Source organism: Myotis daubentonii, chromosome 1 (assembly GCF_963259705.1).
Source record: "Myotis daubentonii chromosome 1, mMyoDau2.1, whole genome shotgun sequence".
Lineage (NCBI taxonomy): Eukaryota > Metazoa > Chordata > Mammalia > Chiroptera > Vespertilionidae > Myotis > Myotis daubentonii.
In genome coordinates this window covers 230678325-230694975 of record NC_081840.1, presented here as the reverse complement: position 1 = coordinate 230694975, position 16651 = coordinate 230678325, and the positions used below count along the sequence as shown (strand labels likewise).

General features: G+C 56.8%; 1 protein-coding gene across 1 annotated transcript in view; it reads right to left on the bottom strand.

Annotated features, from left to right (window-relative positions):
• STK32B (serine/threonine kinase 32B) overlaps positions 1-16651 on the bottom strand; it is a 121269-nt gene that overhangs the window by 5163 nt on the left and 99455 nt on the right. Inside the window, exons 5-10 of the mRNA XM_059675869.1 lie at positions 13796-13833; positions 8883-8972; positions 7436-7539; positions 5587-5703; positions 2944-3069; positions 1333-1464 (exon numbers count right to left, since the gene is read on the bottom strand). Of these exons, the coding sequence (XP_059531852.1) occupies positions 1333-1464; positions 2944-3069; positions 5587-5703; positions 7436-7539; positions 8883-8972; positions 13796-13833 (607 nt within the window). The remainder of the gene's footprint in view (positions 1-1332; positions 1465-2943; positions 3070-5586; positions 5704-7435; positions 7540-8882; positions 8973-13795; positions 13834-16651) is intronic.

The window sequence follows — 16651 nt, the reverse complement described above, 5'->3', positions numbered from 1 at the left end:
CTCTAAAACATACGTTGATGACCTGACCCCCCACAGGTGAAGGGAACCTTATGTGGAGATGGGGCTGTGCAGCTGTCACTCATGAAGATGAGGTCACACTGGAGTAGGGGGCCCTCAGCTCAAGGACCGGTGTCCTTCCAAGAAGGCCACGTGAAGACACAGAGCCACGGAGAGGAAACGCCACGTGACGTGGAGACAGAGACAAAGGGATGTGGCCACAAGCCAAGGCATGGAGACCCCCGACCACCACCAGGGGCAGGAGAGGACGGAGAGGACCGCCTTCCAGCCTCTGGGGGAGCCCGGCTCTGTCCAGACCTTGATTCTGAACGTCTGGCCTCCAGACTTGGGCGAGAATAACTTCCACTTATGTTAAGCCACCAAGGCTGTGACACTATGGCAGCCTAGAAAGCGAATGCAGCGGCTCATAAAGCCCGCATGGCGTGCCCAGGGCCCCACGAACGTCACCCTGTGGCCTGGGCTGTCTCCACAGCACGGACCTTCCACAAGGTGCTCAGGAGACAGCACCTAGGGGAGCCCCTGTCGCTCAGCATTGAGCTCCTGCCTGGAGACTCACGAGGTCCCTGCTTGGGGGCAGGGGGGGGCACGGGGGGGGGGGACGGGGAGGGGGCGGTGCTAAGGTGAATGATGGGAGCGCGCACGTGTAGCTCAGGCATGTGCTGCGATGAAAGACCATTTGTGGATGGAGGCATCTCATTTACAGCCAGTGAAGGCATTTGGTTGGTGACGTGACATGCCTCCATCTGTCTAAAGCAGTGATGGCGAACCTTTTGAGCTTGGCGTGTCAGCATTTTGAAAAACCCTATAACTCTGGTGCCGTGTCACATATAGAAATTTTTTGATCTTTGCAACCATAGTAAAACAAAGATTTATATTTTTGATATTTATTTTATATATTTAAATGCCATTTAACAAAGAAAAATCAACCAAAAAAGTGAGTTTGCGTGTCACCTCTGACACGCGTGTCATAGGTTCGCCATCACTTGTCTAAAGAGTAGCCTAGTGCCCAGCTGGCGTGGCTCCGTGATTGAGCGTCCAACTGCGAGCCAGGAGGTCAGGGTTCGATTCCCGGTCAGGGCACATGCCTGGGTTGTGAGCTCCATCCCCAGTAGGGGGCGTGCAGGAGGCAGCCAATCAGTGATTCTCCCCCATCATAAGAGATATGATGTTGCTATATCTCTCACCCTCTCTCTGAAATCAATAACAACATATTTTAAAATAATAAATAAGGAATAAAAGGTAGCCTAGCTCCATCGCACCCCTGGGAGCACAGGACTCCCGCCCTCCCGGGGACACCCCCCCCATGGCGCTCACCAGCGGGCAGCTGTCCTTCGTGCCGCCTTTGGACCTGCTCTTTGCCAACCGCTTCTTCTTTTTGTGAAGCGGCTTGGATTCGAGAATCATTTCTTCGAGCTCAAACGTGGGATCACAGTTCAGTCTCCCTTTCTGAAGGAAAACAGCGTTTGTCTTGGTTCCACCCATCGCCGAACTTTACTTCCACTCACTCACTCACTCAACCTTTCATTCAACGAGTATCGATGGCCTGCTCCTGTGGGACACGGCTGCTGTATACATTTTTCTCTGATGATGAAAAGCAACATGTTCCCATTGCACACGTCCTTCGATTATCCCCCCGGCCCCGCCCCACACCCCGGGCAGCCCCACCGCAACGTCCACGTGCTCCACCGTCTCCTTCCTACGGATGGATGGTCATTCCTGAGGCTGAGTTTAGTTTTCTGATCGGACATTTCCACGTGTTTTATCAAACGTCCTCATGCCACCCCTCCCTCTTCTATAAATACCGTGTTTACTCTTTCCATGCAAAATGCCATTTCTCATCAAATTCTTCCCAGTTTCCAGTCCTGGTTCCCTTTCCTCTGCAGCTGGAGCCAGCGGACCCAGGCCCGGCCTCCTGGAGGCTGGGCCCCCGCCCACTGTGGCAGGAGGAATGTTGGGTCTCCCTGCCTTCCAGACCTTGGATCCGAAACCTCAGGTGGCCTTTTCTGTCCTGAGACCCAGCCCAGGGGCCAGTCCCCTTGGGCAGTACAGCCTAGTGCAGCCGTGGGCAAACTACGGCCCGCGGGCCGGATCCGGCCCATTTGAAATGAATAAAACTAAAAAAAAAAGACCGTACCCTTTTATGTAATGATGTTTACTTTGAATTTCTATTAGTTCACACAAACACTCCATCCATGCTTTTGTTCCGGCCCTCCGGTCCAGTTGAAGAACCCATTGTGGCCCTCGAGTCAAAAAGTTTGCCCACCCCTGGCTTAGTGGTTATAACACCCACGGCTTCAGAGGTACCATCTCTCCCAATGAGCAGGTCGGATTTCAGGCCCAAGTCTTTCCTGGCCCCATTTATCTGCCATTCATTCATTCATTCATTCACTCCCATGCAGGCTCTAGATCCAGACTGTCTGGGGCCAAGCCTGGTTCTGTCCATCTCTCACTGAGTGAGCGGAGCAAGTTTCCTGACCTGAGAACACGGACAGACGCGCTGCCCTGTGGCGAGGCTTGTCTGAGATGCTGGCTGCGCACGCCAGGCACGCACTGCCTCCTGCCGGCTCCTGTCTCTCATGCAGCCACTCTCATGTGAGAAGACACCCTGTGGCCTCCTGGTGCCTTCGAAGGCCACCCATCCTGGGGGCTCCCTCAGGCCGAGGCCGGCCCACCCACATCGTCCGCACTCTCTGAAGTCTCAGGAGGATGGCAGACACCGAACGGGACCTTATTAACCACTAACGGAGACCCGGCGCCTCTCCAGTGGGGGCAGAGGGGCTGCGGTCCAGAGAGGAGGCGGGGGCTGCCCCAGAGCAGAACCAGTGCTGACCCTCCCACGGGCCAGTGGCTGCGCGTATGCTGAGTCTTGGAGGAGGGGTGGGACGCGTGGAGGGTGGCGCGCCATCAGATGGGACCCCCACTCACATTGGGCACAAAGCTGGGGGTCAGCGCCTTCTCGAACACCGCGTCCCAGTTCATGTCGGCCAGGTAGGGTGTGCTCTGCAGGTCGCCAAGGCTGGACAGGCGGCTCTCGGGGTCCTTGGTCAGGAGCTGGGGACACAGGGCAAAGTGCTTGCCTGAGCTGTGCATCACCGAGGGGGGCGGGGTGCCGGGGGCGGGGTCACCTCTAGTCCAATCATGCCCCATCTGGGACGCTGTCATTAGAAATGTCACCAACACCCATCTCTTTACAACAAGGAGGGACTGAGGGGTCAGGCTGCTTCCGCAGGGCATCCAGCCAGGGGCCCTTGGGCAGGGACGAACCCTGCAGCCGCTGGCTCCCCTCGGGGACCACGGCCCTGTGACACGCTGGCTTGTAGGGGCTCACAAGAGACTTGGTTGGAAAATCTGTAAGGAGGAATTTCTGACCTAGGGGAGTGGGCTGAAGGTGGCGCCCCTAATTTTCCAAACAAGCCTGTGTACATGCGGACCCTCGGGTGCTTACCGGAACCTTTATGCTTAATCTTTAGACGTGCTTGCTTAAAGGACACTGCAGACACATGTGTCCTCCCAAGATTACGACCCAACTGATTGTATCTAAAAGATAAACTTTATCCCAAACTGCTGCTACAACAAGAGCCTGAAGAGGCAGGCGAATGAGGCTGTCTGGTTTCTATAGCCAGGCAGTCCCTTAGCCTTCTCTTTCACAGAAACATGCGTCTGAGTAATCATTCATCCGTCACTCAGGGGCTGCTGGCCAGCCCTGGCACTGGCTCTCCCTGGTAGCACAGAGGCTGCCAATTAAAAATAAAAGAATCACCTGTCTCATCTCAGGACTTTCATCTTGATAATGGGACGTGCCACGTGTCACAGTTCCCCTCGGACAGGCCGAGGCGACCTCTGTGGCCTGGTGCACTGACTGCACTTGTCGCCAAGGGGACCATTCTCAGCTTCTTCTCAAACGGGTTCTGCTAATAAGGGTGGTAAGTGTAAAAGCCACCACAGGGCCCTGACTTATTTGGCTCAGTGGATAGAGCGTCGGCCTGCGGACTGAAGGGTCCCAGGTTTGATTCCAGTTGAGGGCACATGCCTTGGTTGCGGGCACATCCCCAGTGGGGGGTGTTCAGGAGGCAGCTGATCGATGTTTCTCTCTCATCGATGTTTCTAGCTCTCTATCCCTCTCCCTTCCTCTCTGTAAAAAAATCAATAAAATATATTAAAAATATATAAATAAATAAATAAATGCCACCACAGGCTGCCCCCCCCCCCCCCGTGTCCACAGGGTTCTCTGCCTGGGGGCCACCTGCTCCTCTGGTGCAGGGAGCACCTGCCTGCAAAAAGGACAGGAGTCCTGGTCTGGAGGCCACTGGACCGGTGCGGCCCTGGGTAGCTGAGGCCCGAGTTCCTCCTGGAGAGGGACAGCCAAGCCTCCACGCCCAGCTCATGGCTGAATGATCCCTGGGGGGGCCTGGTCAGCCGGTGGAGCTTGGAGGGGAGCCCCCGACAGCCTGTACCCCCAGTCACTGCAGAAATCTCCCACTGTGCCCGGCGAGAGGGCCGGTCACCAGGTGAGGGACGCCTAGCAGGATGTCACCTGTTGGTCACAGCAGCCTGTCTCTAGGGGGTGCGCCCAAACGAGGGGTGCTGATTTAAACAGAGGCCCCATTTCTTTGCTGCACCTGGGCTCAGCGGTTGGGCAGCGGTGGTCTGACCCGCTGGGCGGGTTAGGGGGCATGGCAGGTGGCAGGGCTTCCAGTGATTTGGAGACCAGTCGGGCTGAGGGCCACCAACCCCTAGGAACCAGCGAGGACTCCAAAGCAAGTTCATGGATAGCGATTCAGTGCATCATCCATGGGGGAGCAGTGAGTGCTGGGCTCGGGGTCGGGGAGCTGGGGTAGAGCCCGCCTCTGCCCCTTTGCAGCCCCGTGACACTGACAGCAGGTTTCACTTTCCTGCGCCTCAGTTTTCTCATCTCTACTATGGGGACAACACCACTACGCAGGGTCAAATACACAGGCTTGTAGCGACGAAGGGAGAAGACGCAGCTCACGGTCCCGACTTACTATTCCCTCAACCAGCGCCGGCACGTGACCACCAGCTCCATCAACTCCACGCATCTTGAAGGACTCCCAGTGGCCACAGCTGAAGGCCAGCTCAAAGGGAGGGCACCCAGCCTCCTGCCTCCACCCTGGGCTCCAACTCTGAGAATCGGCCTTTCCAACAAGCTCCCAGGAGGTGCCACCCTGCTGGTCCCCGGAATACACTTTGAGAACCTCTGCTTCATTCTATCAGCAACAATTCCTGCACAAGGTACGGAGATGCCCATGTCTTCAAGCCCAGTGAGTCAACGACGCTTTGAAGAGCCACCTGCAGTGAGGATCTCTATGTACTGGGAGCCCGTGCTGGTGTGAAAGGGCCCGGCGTCGCTGTCACCACCGGGACTCCGAGCCAGGCTTGCCGGACAGCAGCTTGCGATCCTGAATGCCAGATGCTGAGCCCGCATGGGAGGCGGCTTAGAGCCCTGCTCTTCATCTCCTGTCCCTCCGTTTCCTCCTTTCTCATGGTGCCGGGAGGCACGAGTCTGCGCTGTGACCTCACTCCCGCTAGCGGCGGCTGGCCGCCCCTTACCTTCCTCAGCAGGGCGACCATCCCCTTGCACCACGTGGAGGAGTAGTGCACACGCTCCGCCTGGAACATGTTGAGGATCTCAGCGACGGGCGTGGCCGAGTGGATCTCGTACGGCCTCTGCAGAGACAACGGGTGGAGTCAGAGAGAGGACAGGACACTGCACTGGCCGGGTTAAAATCATAATACATCCGGCCGGTGTCGCTCAGTGGTTGGGCATCGACCCATGAACCAGGAGGTCACGGTTCGATTCCCAGGCAGGGCACATGCCCAGGATTGCAGGCTCGATCCCCAGCAGGTGTGCAGGAGGCAGCCAATCCATGATTCTCTCTCATCATTGATGTTTCTCTCTCTCTCTCTCCATTTCCCTTCCTCTCTGAAATCAATAAACACACATATATTTTTAAAAAGACAGAGTTTATCTTTGAAGCAACAAGAGCTACTCCATCCTTGCGGCTTTTGGCCACCTCATCACCTTTGACGGTTGTGACCCGTGAGGAAGGACAGAGGAGGAACTTTCCACTGGCCAAGGCCCAACCACGCTTAGGCCAACTGCTCGCCACGGCCACTGGCCTGACTGATTGTGCAAGACAGTCAGCGTCCGGCAAACGCTCGTGTCCTCTGGTTCTGACAGATACGATGGGCCCTCATACTCCTCCTCCGAGTATGTGTGTCCGTGGGACTAATGGACGACAGGAAACGACCAGGAATGAGGAAGCCGGTGGGAGGTCAACCTTTTCATTCAGAGCTTGAGAAAATGAACAGGCTCATCGCTTTGTTTGTTTTTTGCATTCTAAAAAACACCATGTACAATAGTTCCTCTGAGGAATTCAGGGGAAATAACTGATCAAGAGTAGATCCCAGCCGCTTGAGCTATAGGGCGATTAGTAATACACATGTGCACTCTCAGAGCTCTGACAGTTTACAGACTGCTTCATTCATTCATTCATTCATTCATCACCCGTGTCACCATGCCCGGGCCCTGCCGTCACGGAGCGCTGGCTGGGCTGACGGTGCCTGCACGCAAAGGGCGGGGCGCATCGCCAGTGGGGAATCGGGGCTCTGCCTGCTGTGCGGGCAGCGGAGCTGGGAAGGTGAGTGATGTGTGAACCGCACGCCGCCGCCCAGGGCAGCGAACGCCGTGATGGCGGCTGCGCAGACGGAAAGGATGGGACAGCCCCCCCTGTGCGCGGGGGAAACCGTGTCCTGAGGGGTAGGCGGCACCCTTTTCCAACAACCCCTGTGCAGAGAAAACACGCCTCCAAGTCAGTTTGTCGTCATTCTTTCTGCTCAGATAAAACAACGAGACACTACTTGCCAAGTAGCTCCACCGGTCATCTTCGGGTTCCCGTTTAAACGCGATAAAGTGGAAACACGTCCGGACGCCCCATCTTTCTGGGACACGGAGCTAAGGTGTTCAGGGGAGATCGGGACGAGCAGACAAACGGAGCCCGTGAAGGACGCATGGCCTGTACCCCGCAAGGGCTTCCAGCCAAGCCGGAAAGTGGGAGGACATCGTGTTGGGGTGGGAAGAGGCAGCGCTGGAACTCACAGGTGCTCCCCACGTCTGAGCTGCCACTGACGAGCCGCTGACCTCGCACAAGCCTTCCCTCCCGACATCCCCTGCCCAGGAGCAGAATGAGGGGCTGGGGGAGGAGCTCGCTAAGCTCAGGGGCCTCAGCGCCGGCACGCACACCATCGGGACTGGCACCAGGCCTCCGACTCCTCACTGAGCTCCTTCCTGCCACCCGGTGCCGGCCCAGCAACATGGTGTGCCTTGCCCCCCAAGCCCGGGACCCCGAGCCCCCACTTCCACGGCCCTGTGTGCCCGCCGCACAGGTGCATGTCTTACCCAGCCCCGCAGCAGCTCGTAGGCCGTGACGCCCAGGGACCACCAGTCGACGGGGTAGGAGTACCCGGGGCCTCCGTCCACGTAGACCTGGAACACCTCCGGGGCTGCCAGAGACAGGATGAAGAGAACAGCGCTGCGTGTCTCACTCACACTCACCGCCCCTGAGAGAGGGGAGCAGCGTCTTGGCAGACGTGGCAAGTTAAGGACCTCACGGTACAGTCACAGCGGGAGGACCGGCTCCTTACTGACTCCCGCAGTGAATCAGGCCGTGGTGTAGACCCCTCCCACAGGGTCCCTGGCCTGGGTCATGTGACTTGCTCTGGCCAACTGGGCATCGGGAAATGTGAGGCAGGCAGAGTCTCCATGAGCATGTGGGGACTGGGATCTCCCTGAGGCCTCTGTCACCATGTGCGCAAGCTCACTGTGGTCCCCGCGATGACAGAGACCACGCGGGGGGAGGCCCGTTCCTCTCAGCTCTCCTGGCGGAGCCCCCAGCTGGCCCACCGGCTGAAAGAGGGAGCCCAGCCCAAACCAGCAAAGAGCCGTCCGGCCACATGGCAGGGCTGTGAGAAGTCATATGTCACTAAGCTACAAAGCTTTGACATGGTTTGTTACTAAGGAAATGGAAACTAATATAGACATCAAGAGTTAAGAACTAAGAAAGACATTAATAGACTTATACAAGACAAAAGAGCAACATACAGTTAAATTTAAAAACTCAGCGATCAGGCAAGAGAACTCAGGGGGGGGAAATCAGAAATAAAGAGAAGCTATTTCAGTAATAAATACTTCACCAGGAAGCACACAAAGTGACTACACACTCAACAGATCATTCTTTAAAAGAAAGAGAAAGAAAAATGAGGAAAGTTTAAACAAATAAAGGAAGGTATAAGAAAGATCTGAAAATGACAAATACTGAAGGGTGGCAAAGGAAACCCAACTTTCAGATCATCGGCGTCCTTAGAGAAAACAGAATGCTTGCCAAAAATAATCCTCCGTCAAAGTCATGAAGAAAAACCAGCCTGAAACCACACATGGTGTACTTAGCATACAGACCCAACTGACCGACACTAAGGCTATATTCTGGCATAACTACTGGGCTTGAATCAAAAGAAAAGAAAGGTTGGTTGGTTGGTTTTTCCCTAAGCCTGAGCCCAGCCTCCTGGCTGGGCAGGAGTTCCCTAGAACAGCGGTCGCCAACCTCTCAGACCTCACGGACCACTGGTGGCCCACAGACCGGTTGGCGACCGCTGCTCCAGAGGTTTCCGTAAAGAAGACACAGGAGGGGAAGGTGTGTCTGGCAGGGCAGACAGACTGGGTGAAGCCCGAAGGTGTCAGAGAGCTGGGCACATCCTGGGCATGGCTGGGGGTGGGGGTGACACAGGAGAGGATGCTGATGCCTCACCCACTGGACAGGTCACGCCCAAAGGGGTGCTGGGACACTCACCCATGTAGGGCTTGGTGCCGGCCATGGAGGAGGCCTTCTCCGCCCCCTGCACCACCGTCGCGATGTTGAAGTCCGTGATGTGGACGTGCCCTGGAGACAGAGAAGCAGAGGTCCCGTGAGCAAGAGCTGCAGGCGGCTGTGCGACTCCCGGTGCGACTGAGAGCTGTGGTCTGCGAGGTGCCGGCCGGTTAGAGGCCGGTTAGAGCGCCTGCTTACGCTTGTGTTTTATCCGCTACTTTGATAACGTCCCCCCGACCCCAGGATTACTCACAGTAGCCAAGACACGGACACAACCTAAGTGCTTATGAATAGACAAATGGATAAAGGATGTGTCATGTGTATGTAGTGACGTATCATTCAGCCAGAAGAAAGGACATCCTGTCATTTGCAACCACAGGGATGGACCTGGAGGACACCATGCTAGGTGAGATGAGTCAGACACATGAAGACAAATTCTGCAGGGTATCACCTACACGTGGAGTCTGAACAAAATTCAAATTCACAGAAACAGAGAGTAGAAAGCGGTTGCCAGGAAATGGGGTGGGGAAGTGAGGAGAGGTTGGTAAAGGGCAGCTCTAAGGTGAATAAGGTCTGAGGAGCTAATGGATAACATGGAGACTATAACTGATAACGCTGAGTTATATAATTGAAAATTGCTAAGAGTACAACTTAAATGTTTATATACACTGAGTGGCCAGATTATTATGACCACCTGACGTTTGTAGGCAAATTAGCTATAATTTCACGCTGAAGTTGCCAGAGGGCCAGATTATTATAAATGTCTGAATAGCACAATATACCTAAGTATGGTTGCTGATCAAATTCATCCTATCATGTTGATGGCGTATCCCAATGGCGAGGGCTTCTTCCAATAAGACAATGCGCCATGCCACGGTGCTCGTATTGTGCAGGAGTGGTTTCAAGAACATGAGGGAGACTTTACCTTGCTTAGGTGGCCCCCACAATCACCAGATCTCAATCCAATTGAGCATTTGTGGGACGAAGTTAAAAGAGCCATCAGGCAGCTGGTTCCACAACCATCAAATCTCATAGAACTGGACAGTGCTATTCATCAGGCATGGTGTCAGATTCCTCGCATCACCTTTCAACCTCTTGTGGAGTCAATGCCAAGAAGAATCGCTGCAGTATTGAAGGCAAAAGGTGGCCCAACGAAGTACTGATGGGGTGGTCATAATAATCTGGCCAATCAGTGTATGTACTAGAGGCCCAGTGCATGAAATTCATGCATGGGGGAGGGGAGGGTCCCTCAGCCCAGCCTGCACCTTCTCCAATCCGGGATCCCTCTCGCAATCCGGGACTGCTGGCTCCTAACTGCTCACCTGCCTGCCTGCCTGATCGCCCCTAACCACCTCTGCCTGCCGGCCTGATTTCCTCTAACTGCTCTCCCCTGCTGGCCTGATCGGCCCTAATCGCTTCTCCCTCAGCCCCCGCCATTGTGGTTTTGTCTGGAAGGACTTCTGGAAGATGTCTGGTCTAATTAGCATATTACCCTTTTATTAGTATAGGTGTCTATTTTATGGGCAAGTTTTAAAGTACACATTTTTTAGTGGTTCATGCATAATACCTACAAATAAACAAATCTACTGATAGAAGGCATGATAAAAATATTTATAGATTACAAGTTTAGAGGCACAGACCCAGAGAGTGAGAGCTCCTGGTGAATAGCAGAGGCAGGTCCACCCAGACTTCCCGTCTCAGGACAACTGTGCGAGACCGTGCGGGGGCAGGGCAGGGTGAGGAGAGGGCTCCTGTGCCCAGAGGTCACTTCTGCTCTCCTATCTCGGCTGTGGTCAGTGGGGGCCTCAGGACGGTACCTGACGGATTTAGTGGGGGGAGGGGGGACCTGGGGGGGCTATCCTGGGTGTCTGGTGCCTGGCCCTGGGATGCGGGGATGACCAGGGCAGGCGACAGTGGCCTGGAGTGGGAAGCAGTCAAGCATAGAATACAGACAATAGAGTGGTTCTCCACCTCACGGCCCAGCTGTGGAAAGTCAGAAACAGCCACGCGGGAGGGTCTTCATGGCCTCCTGGGGAGGAGATGCCCCCTTGCCCTCTGGAATGGCATGACCCCTAACGCTGTGTTGACCCCATCAGGCTGCAGGATCCCACATGGACATCCCTCCTCCAGGAAGCCCCCTCCCCCTCCTCCTCCAGCCCCGCTGAGCTGCTCTCCCCGCCGCTCCCAGCACTGACCCTGCAGGGCCAGAGTGACCCCCCTGCCTCCCGTGGCTCCCTCAGCCCCAGCTCCCCCTCAGGAACATGGCGTCATCAGGAACCCCACCCCCAGCACTGGCCTGTGTGGGCGGAGCCTGTGCGGCAGTACCTTTCACAGCTCCTGAGTGACTGCCGCCCTGGCCGAGCACCCCGAGGTCCTTGACAACAGGGCGCTGTGCCCTTCGGGGGCCTGGCACCACGCCTCCCAAAATGCAGGGACACCTGCCTGGACACGGAGGAGGACAGCGCTGCAGGTCAGTGACCCTTAAGAGCCGGCAACGACACCCTGAGCAACACTCAGGCGCTGCCCGCCTGTCTCTGGTGCATCTCTGCCCACCTTTGGGACATGTGCTCCCCACGTGGGAAAGGGCAACCGCCCACTGGCAGGCGGTCCTCCGTTCCACCGGCCGCGTTAGGCGAGGGCGTGGGTTGCCACGTCCTCCCCCTCGGTGCCGCCCCCGTGGCCGTGCACCTTCGCAGGGTCCTCCCTCGGCCCCAGGTGGGGTCACGTGCCGTGCCCGGCCCCCTGGGACGGCAGCAAGGAGACACAGGGGGAGGCCTGAGTGATTGGACTTGCCCTGCGCTGGCTTCCACCGTGGCCATGCAAGGCCGGCCTGCCCGGGGGTTGGGGGGCCAGGAGGAGAGGGCGGGGGCCCCCAGGCCACCACCCGGCCCAGGTGTTCCAGTGGCAGCCCGGCAGCCCCAGGCGGTGGGCACACATCAGGGCTGCCTGGCTGAGGCATGTGACCTCCGTGACCTCCGTCTCGGAGCAAGCCTGCAAGAGCTTAACCGCCCAGAGCTGCGAGCGGACGTGGCCCTCCTGCCTGCGCATCAGGGGTTGCTCCTTACCCAGCCCCATGGGACCAGCAGAAAGTGGGCGCAGTCCTTCATCGGTGCACCTCCACTTCCTCCGGCTCTGCCCTCAGCCCCAAAGCACCTCAACTCCTCTCCCCACCTCCCTACGATGCTTCCTCTCCCTCCAGCTCCGTCTTGGTCTGCTTTCGCTTCTGGCCAAGGGACCCCACAGCCCAGAGCCCAGCAAAGTGCCATCTGGGAGGCAGAGCCCAGCCTGAGGGTCAGAGAGCCAGGCAGACGCTGGGGGAGGGGAAGCTCCGTGAGAGGCGTGGGTTTGGGGCGAGCAGCAGGTTTTAAACATTATTAATGAATTATTAATGCGTCTATTTAATTATGTGTATATTTCATCGTAAACGCAGCCAAGCGGCATGTTCTCCGAGGAAACACTGAATGAGATGGATGATCAAACTCTTTACGTAAATGGCCACGCAGGGTGATCTGTTCTGCAAGCTGTTTGTGAGCCGTTAGCAGATGGTGAGGGGACGTAACGCACAGCACGGCGGCCGCCGTTAATGATGCCGCTGCGTCTACGGGGAACGCGCCAAGGGGGTAAATCTTACACGTTCTCGCCACCCATTGAAAAGGAAGGTGTGTGAGGTAACGGGTGTGTTAATTAGCCTGACGGCGGTGATCATTTCACAAGGCTCACGTGTATGAAATCATCGTGTTGTACACCTTACCAATCACGCTGTGCATCCTTCATAGGTGCAACTTTTAAATCCCAGCCATAACTCAATGCGGCTGGGCCGGGGGAGGCAACAATGACTGAGGAACAAAGAAAAGCTGAGGCGCGGCTCTGCCATAAATCCGGGATGAAGGTGGGGAGGGCTCGGGCCCTGGGAGAACTGCCTGCTCCTACATTTCCTTCCGGCACTGGCGTGAAAGGGAGGGTGAGGAAGCCACTCACTCCCTAGTATAAAATAGTGCAGGCAGCGCTGCATCCAGCGCCTGGCAGACACCTGATGAAGCAGGAGCCGCGGAGGAGCAGGTCCAGAGGCCCGTGGGGAGCGTGGGACGCTGCACAGCGGACTCTCAGGACAGCCGCTGTGCAGCGCTGGGCCGGGCCGGCCCTAGGCCCGTGGTCCTGACATGGCTGGGCTCCGCCTCCCTGGGGCCAACCCAGAAGGATGGTCCCGGGCTCGCCAAAGCAGTCAGGGCTAGCCTTTGATTCCTACCGCGTCTCCCCGGAGATTCCCACAAGACTACGGGGGACAGCCCGGCAGGAGCCTGCTCCTCAGTGTGGTCCGTGGGCCGGCTCAGGCGGCCGCACCTGGCAGCTGTGAGACCCAGAATCTTCCGCCCGTTTCAGGCCAACTCAGTCAGGGTAAAGAGCCAGCCAGGCTCTGAAGGCACACAAACGTTTGAGGAGCCTGGGCGAGGGGAGGGTTAGCGGGTTATGGTGACTGATGACTGATTTTTGGCTCGCCAGCCCGACACGAGCCCGTGTGGCCTCCATGACGATCTGGGAGCCGGGCACCACCTTCCCTGTTTGGCAGGTGACACCGAGGCTGAGAGGTGAGTCGCTCTCCCGCAGTCACAGGGTCACTGTCACCCCTGGAGAGCTGGGGTTGAACCCCCAGGGCCGCCAGCCCCAAATCATCCCCACTTCTGCCCTGTCCTCCTCTCTGGGAAGCTAACAGCTGCGTCTCCAGACATGACACCATCAAATACGTTGGACTCCACTCACCCTGGCAGGACGCTGACCAGAAACTTACACAGATGCTCATCCACCAGGACTGAAGCTAAAGGCTCCTAGTCCATCAGGGACCCCCCACTTCCCAGAGCCCCCGGCCCCCCACTCCTCGCTGCAGCGCCCGGGCTTACCGTGCTCGTCCAGCAGGATGTTGTCCGGCTTGATGTCTCTGTAACAGAAAACAGAAGCTGAGACGGGCTCCCGGGGCCGCCGACAGCACCGGACACGGGACCCTCGGGGACACGCCCGGCGGCCCCCAGCAGCTCCTCTCCCTGGGCACCGGCCTTGGCCAGAGGAGCAGGAGAGGAGCTACTGTGACCATGGGCTGCCTGTGCCCTCACTCCCTTCTCTTTCCTGGAACTGCAAGGAGATGGTGTAAATTTTTTTTTCTAGAATAGTCTTTTTCTCTTTTTCTTTTCTTTCTTTCTTTTTTTTTTGTTAATCCTCACCCGAGGATAATTTTTCTATTGATTTATTTTTTTTAGAGAGAGTGGAAGGGAGGGAGAGAAGGGGGAAGAGGGAGAGACAGAGGAAGAGGGAGAGGGAGAGGGAGAGGGGGAGAGAGAGAGAGAGAGATATCAATTGGTTGCCTCCCACACACCCCAACCCAGGTACTTGCCCTTGACGGGGAATCGAACCTGCAACCCTTCGGTCCTGGGGCGGATGCTCTAACCCAGAGGTTCTCAACCTGTGGGTCGTGACCCCTTTGGCGGTCGAACGACCCTTTCCCAGGGGTCGCCTAAGGCCATCCTGCATATCAGATATTTACATGACAATTCCTAACAGTAGCAACATGACAGTGATGAAGTTGCAACGAAAATAATTTTATGGCCGAAACCGGTTTGGCTCAGTGGATAGAGCGTCGGCCTGCGGACTGAAGGGTCCCAGGTTCGGTTCCGGTCAAGGGCATGTACCTGGGTTGCGGGCACATCCCCGGTAGGGAGTGTGCAGGAGGCGGCTGATCGATGTTTCTCTCTCATAGATGTTTCTAACTCTCTATCTCTCTCCCTTCCTCTCTGTAAAAAATCAATAAAATATATTAAAAAAAATAATAATTTTATGGTTGGGTCACCACATGAGGAACTGTATTTAAAGGGCCAGAAGGTTGAGAACCACTGCTCTAACCACTGAGCTGTTACAGAATTTACCAGGCGACCGAAGAACACACAGGAGTCCTTGGAGACACAGGAAAAACCCATTTCTTTTCAGACGTTTCCCATGTACCAGTACAGGACTCAGGGGACACTGTTCTCTCCAAATCCTGAGCCAGCCAAAATGGAGGAAGCTTTCCCTTTATACCCTTCGGTTTCTTTGCCCCCCAAATATGGGCTGGGACTTCCGGACCTTTTGTGGGCGTTGCAAAAAGCCCCGTGTGTTGGGGTGGGGGCCGTGAGACCACACCTAAAGGCCTGGCCTGGCGCCAGCGCTGATAGCCCCCCCGGAGGCGGTTCACGGCTCCTGGCCTCTGTAAACAGGAGGAGCACTTAGGTAAACAGGTCTTGCAAGACCAGGTTGTGGAGAAGGGCTATCAAGAATGTGCATTCGGTTACTGCACAGGTTCAGATTGCTAGCCCCCCGAAATGTCTCATTTTCCCCATCAGAGCAACTGGCCAGGACTGGAAAACTGAAATGTCTGGCCTCTCACCTCCCCCAGTGACTGCTCGCTGAGCACGAGTCCTGCCAGCGGGTGTGGACACTTCCCCTCTGATCTAATGAGCCCTCCCCGCTGGCCAGGGACAGACCTCCCACTGTCACATCTCCACCCCCAGATGTGGGACCCGGGGCTCCGGGCGGGTCAGCAACTTGTCCCCGTCGGAGACGGCCACGCTACTCTCAGCTGGCTTTTGTGTGTCTGTGAGTGAGAAGGACTTTTGCACCCTTAAAGGGTTGTAAAAACAAAACAAAACCACACACACACACACACACACGCACATACACACACGCGCAGCAGAAACGAACAGGAATGGGCAACAGAGACGAATGTGGCCCTAAGAGCCTAAAATGTTTCTTATTGGCGCTTTAGGGAGACAGCCTGCTGGTGCCTTGTTAGGGCGACACAGTGAACCGCATGCAGAACATCTGGGCTGGGAGCTTCCGGAAAGTTCTGCTCTGCGTCACCATAGCACAGAGGCCGCCACCTCAAGGCCTGCTTGGTGAGGGCGGGGCCTTGGTGCCGAGCACGGGGCTCATCACTAGCAGACGCCGTCCAAGAAAACCAGGGCTGGATGCAGTTACCACAGGAAAGACAGCCCATACCCAGGACCACGGACACGGGAAAGGGGTGGGTGCAGAACAGGCTCCCTCCACGTCCGACATGCACAGTGGGGCCTGCAGCCAGGAGCAGGGGGGTGCCGGGGATGGGAAATTACCACGAGGAAACATCAGGGTGAGGGGGCTGCTGGCTAAGCCGGCCCCCCAGGATTCCTGCTGGAGGCAGCCCGGGGGTCAGGCACCACGTGGGCGGAGCCGGTGTGAGGAGGCTGGACTGTGGCTCACCTGACTGAGGTCCTGGCCACGTGTGGGCTTGCAGAGGCGGCGGTGCAGGCCCCGTGGCAGCAGGACCGGAGGGGCCTGAGCAGAGGTTGGTGGAGGAGAGACTCTTGGGCAACACCCAGGAACACGGCGAGAGAGGACGGAGGGCGGTGCAGAAGCTGCATGGCCACTGAGGATTCCGCTGACACCTCCACCCGGTTCCCCCTCCCCCACGTGCACGCACTTGCAAGGCTCAAGGTCAAAACACCGGTTTTAGGACTGCAAGCCCCACCCACTCACTGACAGTAACTGTCGAACCTTCTGCGACCAATGACAGCTCCCTTCAAGTGAAAAGCCACAGTTCCCGGATTATCAAAGAGTAACTCCGCCTGCAAGCACACGGAGGCTGTCTGTAATGACACGAGGCGATGTCGGTGTGCCCCGCCTGGGAACCGAACTGTGCCCTCCTGGTTCATAGGTCGGCGCTCAACCACTGAGCCACACTGGCCGGCTCA